The sequence below is a fragment of the Chrysochloris asiatica genome, unplaced genomic scaffold, assembly GCF_000296735.1.
Source record: "Chrysochloris asiatica unplaced genomic scaffold, ChrAsi1.0 scaffold00105, whole genome shotgun sequence".
Lineage (NCBI taxonomy): Eukaryota > Metazoa > Chordata > Mammalia > Afrosoricida > Chrysochloridae > Chrysochloris > Chrysochloris asiatica.
The window spans coordinates 9,747,738-9,756,997 of record NW_006408623.1 but is presented as its reverse complement, the minus strand read 5'-3'; the positions used below and the strand labels follow the sequence as shown (position 1 = coordinate 9,756,997).

At 52.7% G+C, this 9,260-nt stretch overlaps 1 protein-coding gene across 1 annotated transcript in view; it reads right to left on the bottom strand.

Annotated features, from left to right (window-relative positions):
* Window positions 1–9,260, bottom strand: part of LRRC27 (leucine rich repeat containing 27) — a 33,228-nt gene that overhangs the window by 8,520 nt on the left and 15,448 nt on the right. The window contains exons 6-8 of the mRNA XM_006867480.1: window positions 7,478–7,772; window positions 4,687–4,830; window positions 2,737–2,824 (exon numbers count right to left, since the gene is read on the bottom strand). Of these exons, the coding sequence (XP_006867542.1) occupies window positions 2,737–2,824; window positions 4,687–4,830; window positions 7,478–7,772 (527 nt within the window). The remainder of the gene's footprint in view (window positions 1–2,736; window positions 2,825–4,686; window positions 4,831–7,477; window positions 7,773–9,260) is intronic.

Genomic DNA, 9,260 nt, shown 5'->3' with positions numbered 1-9,260 from the left:
ACAGGGTCCTCAGTGGGTGAGTTTTCATAAGTAGATTCCACTCATGGTGCCCTGTGTGGTCAGAGGAGAACTGTGCCCCACGGGGTCCTCAGTGGATGATTTTTTCAGAAGCAGATTTCCAGACCTTTCCTCCGAAGCACCTCTAGGTGGACCCGAACACCTCCATTCTTTAGGTTAGTTGTTGGACACTTTTCAGTCGCCACAGAGTGGACATGCCTCCCAGGAGCCTGTGTGCCCCATTATCAGCTGTGCACAGGACCACTGTGTCTGTTGTAGGGTTTCACTGGCTGAGTTCTGATAGAGTCCTTTCTTTACTCTCAGATACACACAGTGGCTGTACCGAAGCACCACGAAGCACAAACATTCAACGCTCATTGCTGCTACCACTTCAAGTGCATCTCAGTGCAGGGAGGGCTCCAGTCCCCCACAATTTGGAAAAACTAAGAACCCTGAGGTCACAGCCACCCAGGGCTCTGGCCAGGAACCGCCTTGCCCCCACCCCCAAGGGAACTCCAGGACACCCCCAGGGTCTTAGGAAGTGCATTCTGCCCCCTACACACACACACACACACACACACACACACACACACACACCCCGAGTCCTGGTATAGCCCTGTGGGTTAATGCACCAGATTGCAAAGCCATTTGAACTGTAAGGTTGGCAGTTCAAGGTCACCAGCGGAAACCCTATACAGGGTCGCTATGGGTTGGAACTGACTCAACGGCACTTCACAACAAGAACAACAACAACAACACACACACACACACACACACACACACACACACACACGCCTACTGGTGCAGCTGTGGAGCCAGGGCGCCCTCTTGTGTCTTCTGGCCCAATTGCAGGACCGGTGGGTTTCTTCCCACCATGAGGACAGACTATAATTTATGTCCCCTTTGGTGGTGCTGTGGGATAAGCACAGGACTGCTAACCTCAAGGTCGCTGGCTCAAAGCCACCAGCTGCTCTGAGGGAGAACAATGAGGCTGTCTGCTCCTATAAATATTTATAGTCTCAGAACCTCTAAGGCTCGTTGGCCTCTGTGCCATAGGAATAGACTTGGCATAGGTGCACCTGGTGGCACCGTGGCTAAACCCTTGGCTGCTAACTGAAAGGTGGAGGGTTTGAACACACCAGCCTCTCAGTGGGAGAAAGATGAGGTGGTCTGTTTCCTTCAGGGTTTAGCCGTGGAAACCCTACAGGGTTGCAGTCAGTGAGAACAGCAGTGGTCTGGGCAGGGCAAGGTTCCCCATTACAGCCATTCAAACGCTTCTACTTCCTACTTTCCTATTCTGCCTCGACAAACAACACTGAGCACAGCTTTGTACATAAAAACGAGAGGACTTCAACAAGTTGGCGGGAAAATTCCATGCCTCATCATTCCATTTCCCCACTATTTTTTGAAGCTCCCTCTTACATGCTGCTGATGTTGTTGTGAAGTAACATCGAGTCGGTTACGACCCATAGCGATCCTGTATAGGGTTTCTGAGGAGCAGCTGGTGAGACTGAATCACTGACCTTGTGGTTCAAACCAACTTTGCAGTCCAGCACATTAACCCACAGCACCACACCAGGACTCCAAAATACTGATGATATAGGGTTCCTTTCATTTCTGTAGGATGGACTCCTAAAACTGTTGGAAGCAATATATATTTCTTAATTTAAAGAGAAGTTTTCTAAGAAGCTGACAGCAGCCTGCCTGGTGGCGAGGCTCTGTCAGCGGTGAGCATCTCGGCTAGTGGCGCCCCCAGTAGGTGAGCGTCTGCCACACATCCAGCACTGCTTGCAGCTCTGTTAGACAACTCGCCGCAATGGTTTCCCCTATCTTCTGACTTCCATTATGGTGTTTTTGACCACACAAAATCTTTCTGTTTCACGAAGTAAAATGATGCTCTTTTCCGTTTCAGAGCTTCTGGGTGTGTGTGACTCAGGAGGCTCTCCAGGGCCCCAGGCTGTAGGAACATCCTCAGAATACCAGGAGCCTGTAGGATGGGCAAACCCATCAATGTTCACCTGCAAGGTGCACACAAGACAGACTCAACTAACCTTGTGGATTCCTTGCAATCTGGGTTTCAAACCAGAAAAAAAAAAAATCCAACCTGTCAAGGAGTGAGAAAATTCAATTTGATTTGAGATTTTTCTCATGACTGTAGTAAGGATGGTGGCAAATGATGGTGAAAAAAGTGAACACCAGCCTCCCAGGAGCCCAGTGTCCAGGGACAGGCAGAAGACAAAGGGGCACTCGGTCACATAGCAGGACTGATCAGCGTGGCAGCCCAGACCACCCAGAGGTCCCGGTAGCTTCTCCCTGCCCACTCCAGGGGGAGAAGAGAGCACAGCAGGGAAGGGTCAAAGTTAGAAAAACAGGAGGTTAAAGACAAAAGCAGGAGCGTGGCCTGAAAGTTGAGCAGAATGGATGGCGGCTGTCAACAAGGTCTGAGCAGGGGATCTGAGGGACTGAGACGAACTGATGGCCTTGTCTCGGGCTTTGTCCGTCACCTCTCACTCGTTAACCCAAGGGGTCCTCCTGTCCCCAGTGATGCATGCCTTCCTGAGGCAGGGCATGCGTCCGTCCGTCTGTCTGCTCAGAGTGGCCGCCAATGCGAGAGGTGGCTCAGCGGCCCAGTGCATACTCGATCCCTGCTTCTAGAATATGTCGGCAGAGGGTAACCCCCTCCTTCCCCACCCCCATCAGCATCATCCCGAGGGGTGCGGGACCCCCACCCTCTCCTACCAGATTCCTCCGCGGATGCGGGAGCCCGCAGAGCTCCTCCTTTTCATTCCGCAGTCTCCCTCTCCACTCCTGCAGAATTTGTTTGTCTCTGGAAGAAACAGGTCTCCGTGTTAAGATCAGACGGTAACAGCAGTGTCAGCCAAATCCTGGAAGATTCTATGTTGCCCTCCAGACAGTGTGCGGGGAGGGGAGGTGCTGGCCAGGGCGAGGGAACCGGGTCCCTGAACTCGTCTCCTCCTGCCTTGGGGCTCAGGTGGCAGCCAGGCCCTCCTCCTGGACCGGGCCACACTGTGATACTGAGTTTTCCTGACCCCAGGTGCTGACTTGGTCTCTCACCTGTGTTACTACCGCACTTTATGCAGAACTAGGTCTGTGCTTATCACGTGCTTACCACAGACAAGGTCACTTGTGTAAGTGACAGCCTCGCTTACAGGGTACCAAAGGGGCCAAACTGGCTGCACAGGTTCTAGGCGCTGTTCCACTGGCCTGTCTCCATCCACCAGTTCCGATGGCTCACACAATTCCCTCCGCATTCCACCCACCCAGAAGCCTGGATAGTGCCCCGGAAGGCGGCAGCTCTGCACGGTGGATCGTCCAGGTGGTCCCCACACCTGAACACTGCCCTGTCAGGCGGCCCCTGCCAAAGTAGCACCTCAGCCGGGCCTCCAACCGCCACCACCCAAATCTGGGGTGACTCTGCATTCTCAGAATCTCCATCTCACGTGGAGCGGTGTGGACCCACTGGCCAGCCTTCGTCCCTGTACTGGAATCTCTTACAGGTCCACAGGACTGTAACATGACTTGTCACTGGGTGCGCTGTGATTCCATCTACCTGGGTGACCCTTAGTGGGTGAGTCCTCAGTATAGAGGAGGGGCCCGGGGGGACAGGCCCAGGGGTAGGTGGGCTACCAAGCCTCAGGGCACAAACTGTCTTTCTACAAAGGCATGTACCTTTCCCAAACCTAGATAAGCAGGTACCCCGCCACCCCCACATGGTTGGTGGAGCATGATGGGAGATGTGTTGGGGGATAAGACACTCTTGGAAGAGGAGGTGTGCGGGGTGGGATAAGGGTCCCTCAGACGTCATCATCCCAGAAGTGTTTATTTCTAAGGGGACCTTGGCCTGGCCCTTTTCCCCTACCTCCTGCTAACAACACTCTGTTCAAGGACTCTGGGAGGAAAGGTACAGGGATGTCCCCATTTGCGGCAGCTGGTAGGGGGTCCTGGGGGGTCAGGCTTGGGTGTTTGTCCCTAACCACGGTGGAAGGCCACAGCTACAACTAGAGAGTGGACTCTGGCTTCGTCCAGTCTGCAGTCAGGGTCCAGAGAAAACACGCACTCGGAGGCCGCAGTTTGAGGTGGATTTATTAATAAAACAGCTATTTATAGGGGGCTGCCAGGCCTGGGCAAAAAGAGCTGGGCGGGAGGAGATGACAGAAGAGAGTCACAGGGGGAAGGGTTCAGCCTGTCCCAGGTGACATTTGGGGGTGGGGGGAGCTGAAGGTCCACACCCTGCCCTGTCTCACAGGCTCCACTCCAATCTCCGGAGGAGGCAGGGGCCCCCCACAGGCCGAAGCCCACCAGGAGCTGTGGGACACCCAGATGAGGTTTGAGCCGGTTGGCCTCCATGGGCCCAGGGTGGGGTGGAGAAGGATGGATGGTGGAGCTGGGAGCAAAGAGGAGACATGAGGGTGTGAGGTAAACCGCAGATCGGAAGCGTTACTGGGGTCCTCTCAACACTGGACACACTTAACTGGTGACCATGTGACAGGAAGGGGAGATGAGACTGAGCAAGAGCCAGAGAGCAGGCCGGGTGGACTCTCAGAGCTGCACGCCTCTGGGGAGAGCGTGGGGCCTTTGTCTTAATATGAGACGGTAATGGGAGCTTTGGTGAAGGAAGTCCGGGTCCCCCCATGCCCACCACCCTCCAGGTGCTTTGGCTCCCCTCACCTCCTCTGCTGTTCCATCAGTATCTGCTTCTCTCTCAGTTCTCTGAGGGCCGCCATGCGACTCTCTTCCACTCTCTTGGCTTGGATCATTGTTTCGAACGTCGAGGAGAGGTTGGGCAGGGTGTTCTTGAAGCTGGGCATTTTCCTTTTGGAATGAGACACAGTTTCGGGCTCCTTCTATCTATAGCTCAGAGTGACTGGCCTAAGCCACAGCCCTGGGCGCATCCCCCACGGAGCCCGCGCCCACTGTTCCGAGCCTCCCGCCTTCCCAGCACACTGCTTTACTACCAGGCATTTCGGATCCTGACAGCTGCGGTCTACACGGCTCTGCTCTGAACTCTGGATTTCATGCTAGTTCCTCGGAACACATCTTCCAGGAACATTTTCTGAAGCCTTGTGACCAAGGTGTTTTCTGCCTCTGCCTTCCCGTGTAACTGGCATCCTCTGGGTCTGGCATTTGGAGATCACAGCCTTCCCCCAGTAGCTGCCTGAGCTGCTCTGTAGCGCCCCCTGTGGCACAGTGTGGAGGTGTGCAGGGCTGGCCCGTCATTTCATTCATTCAAGTGACTGTCGGCCGCTCTCAGGGAATGGAGTCCCTGTTTGAAGGCAGAGCAGCTGGAGCTGCCGTGACTAGCCTGTCACACCCTAATGAGCAGAAGCGTGTGGCCGCTGAGCAGGTTGGTGCTCCGGGTACTCCACAACTAAGGGGAATCGGAACAGTGTGCTGACCACGTGTCAGCACCTCAAAATGTTCTCATCAATGTAACAGGATCCCACAATGAACTGATTAGAGGCCAGAACACACCAAGTAAAGGGAAAGGGGCGTCGGGTAAGGTGTCCACTTGCAGGCCTCCGGCCACCAGGGGGCGATGCTTCCTTCTGGCCCATTCTCCACACCAACCCCAAAGCCACTTACACCTCTAAAGGCCAAGGGCTGATACCAAAGTCCCAGAGACTGGATTAAACTGTAAAGGCCTATTCAAACGCTCACCACAATTTAACTGAACAGCCAGGGAAGGGGGTTTCCAAACAGCTTCCTGTTTGTGGGAGCATGCTGGTTCAGATTCTGTAACAGTTCCAGAGCCTGGGTGAAGAGTTACAGCTGGAAACCTGGGGTGCAGGCTGTCAGTACTTCAAAGGTGGTAAATTTTCAATAACGCTTATTTCAAACCCACAGAACCATTCATACAGAACACTAGATGCCGAACGGCTTTCTTTGGGATCGGGCTTCTCAGCCTTTGTGTTCAGGGACCTCCCCCAGCCCCGGCCTTCTCCTAACTGTCCCCCTGTGCAATTTCAACATTTGGCCACACTGTGCATCTATGGTGTACAGTGGGGCGGAGTTGGGAGGGCCACAGACCAACAGCTAAGATGTGATCATCCCCAAGAAGCCACTTCCAGTCGCTGACCTGGGGACACATCATCCAGATACACGCACGTCTCCAAAGAACATTTTCATAACTCATACCTCCAAAACTCAACCTGTATTCAATGACACTAGCTGATACATGAACAGAGTCCACAGACTTCCCAATTGTTCCCAAAGTCTTTACAGCTCATCCCCCCACACCTAGGAACCAATTACGGTTCGGGTGACGCTTCAGTCAGGAGAGCCTGCCTTGTGGCCTTCAGGGCACTGATTGGCCTGGTCAGCTGGCTCCCTTCTGACCAGGGCCTGAGTGGCCAGGAAAATGTTCTCCGTAGGCTTGTGAGTCATGAGCTACCCTAGTTCCCTCCTCCCCAAAGGCACCACAGGATTTTTGGTCTCCGCTAACTCTGGTGTTATTGGTGTGTACCGTCGAGTCAGTTCTAACTCATAGCGGCTACCACTCTTTGGGTAAGCAGTGCAGTACTCATCCTACAGCGCCACCCCACTAACTTTAGGAACTCATTTAAGACCCATTCACTATCGCTAGGACTATAAAAGCCCCTTAACTGCAAATTTCAGAGTCCTGGTGGGGCACTGTGGGTAGAGGTGCTGGACTGCAAGGTCAGTGGTTCAAGCTCACCAGCCACTCCTTGGAAACCCCATATCGTTGCTATGATTTAGAACCATCTCAAAGGCACTTAACAACAAATGCAAATGTCAGACTTGGAGACATGTCTGGAGATTTTTTTCTTAAAGGAACTTTTTTAAGAGAAAGAAATTGTTGAATACTGTGTGTTAGATTGTACGTCGTGGTGTGTCAGAGCAGAGCTGTGCTCCACAGGTGTCCAGCAGCTGAGGAGCTCACCAGGCCTTTCAAACCACCAACCTGTGGACCAGCAATCAAGAGCAGACCACTACGTGCAAAATATAAGGTCAGAACTTAGGGTCCCAAAGGCCCCTTTGAACACTGAGCTTGTCTTTTCAGTTATGCGTCACGTTCGCAGAAGTTGGAATGTACAATCTCACCGATGGGAACTACTAATGGAAGAGTTCAGAAGCTTACACAGACAGAAGGACACATACAGACAGACATGCAGACAGGAACAGACACAGAGAAACACACACAGACAGACATTCACAGCCATAGATACAGATGCACACACATACACTCACACAAGGCACACACATAGGCAAACACGCAGACACACACACATGCACTTTCTCGACTGGCTCCTCCTTTGCGACTGTTTTCCGGGACACCTTTAGCTAGTGTAACAGGGTCCCTGCTGAACACAAGGCTGGCATCTGCCCCAAAATAAATGATGACCATGCAGACCCCTAGCCAATGTGTACCAGATCATAACAAAATCCTATGACAAACTTGCAAAGATCAAGAAAAGGCCTGTTTGTTTTAAAACTTTACCTGAAAGTGTGTCTGGACTTCGGGTGCTCTTTCGTTTTCGTCCTGAGCGCAGCCTTGAGGTTGGGAGGCAGTTCGATGGGGAGCAGCTGATTGGCGACCTCCTTGGTGTTCTCATTCTCCACAATCTCCTGCCGCAGCTTCCAGAAGCGCCGAATCTCCTCCTCACTTGCCCATTCCTCCGGAGAGTAACTAGATATCCTGAATTCACTCAAGTTCAGCTTTCCAACTGGTGGGAAAAACCCCACCTTTTCTTTGAGCAGCGCCTCCTTCGGCTCCGGGGAATACACCATTTCTTCTTTAGGTGTACAGCCCTCAGGTGACTGTACATGTGTGGTTACCATCGTATCTGCTGAGACCTCTAGGACCAGAAAATGCTGACTTAATTATGTTCTCAGTCACCGTCTCTGGAAGAATGACTTAAAATCAAGCCCCATGCTGTACCAACGTTCTGAACAGGCCTGGGACAAAGGGGAACTAGCGCCCCCCCTCCACAGACCAAGGCTGCATGTGCACTGGAGTCCTGATGTGGCACTGTGGGATAAGCACTGGACTGCTAACCACAAGGCCGGCGGGTCAAATCCACCAGCTGATCTTTAGAAACCTAATACAGGGTTGCTATGAATCAGAACTGAATCAACGGCTCTTCACAACAACATATGAACTGAGACGTACATGATCTTCCTTCCACACGTGCACACGGGACAAACGGCTCTTCACAACAACATATGAACTGAGACGTACATGATCTTCCTTCCACATGTGCACACGGGACAATCTTGCAACATTTAATTTATAGTCTCCATCATTGCTCTCCCACCCCCGACCTTTTAGTGCTTTCCTTTCTAGTTTACTGTTAGCCCTTTAAAAAGCTCTGGTAGTGTAGTGGTTACGAATCAGGCTGTGAACCACAAGGTCAGCAGTTCAAAACTACCAGCTGTTCCACAGGAGAAAGATGAGGCTTTCTGCTTCCATAAAGATTTACAGCCTTGGAAACCCTGTGCAGGGTCGCTATGGGTGAGAACAGACTCCACGGCACATTACGACGTTAGCCCCTTAAGCCTTTTTGCCTTGTCTGACAATGATCGGTTGACTTCAAAACTTGTAGGCAAGTTATCTTGAGAGACTGTGGGCCTACCATTCTCCATTCCATGAGTCCTTGTGCCTCGGGACGTGGGCTCCCCACACTGCACAGAGTGGCTTACACCCCAGTGGGGGAGACAGACTGCACACAAGCTGGCAGACAAACAGACGTACAGAAAGAAGACCTGTTAAGAGTGACCTCAGGTCTGTGAGGGGCAGCTTGAGGATGAGTATTGTCCTGGGATTCTCCTCAGCAGGGTGTACAGTGTTCACTTTCTGACTTCTTACTTAATACCACAGCTTTCCTTATCAGTAAACAGCTGTACCAGTGTCCCTCCTGTGTACAGATCAGAACCCGGGGACACGGCTCAGGAATACCGGTGTCCCTCCTGGGTACAGATCAGAACCTGGGGACACGGCTCAGGAATACCGGTGTCCCTCCTCTATACAGATCAGAACCCGGGGACACAGCTCAGGAATACCGGTGTCCCTCCTCTATACAGATCGGAACCCGGGGACACGGCTCAGGAATACCGGTGTCCCTCCTGGGTACAGATCAGAACCTGGGGACACGGCTCAGGAATACCGGTGTCCCTCCTGTATACCGATTGGAACCCGGGGACACGGCTCAGGAATACCGGTGTCCCTCCTCTATACAGATCGGAACCCGGGGACACGGCTCAGGAATACCGGTGTCCCTCCT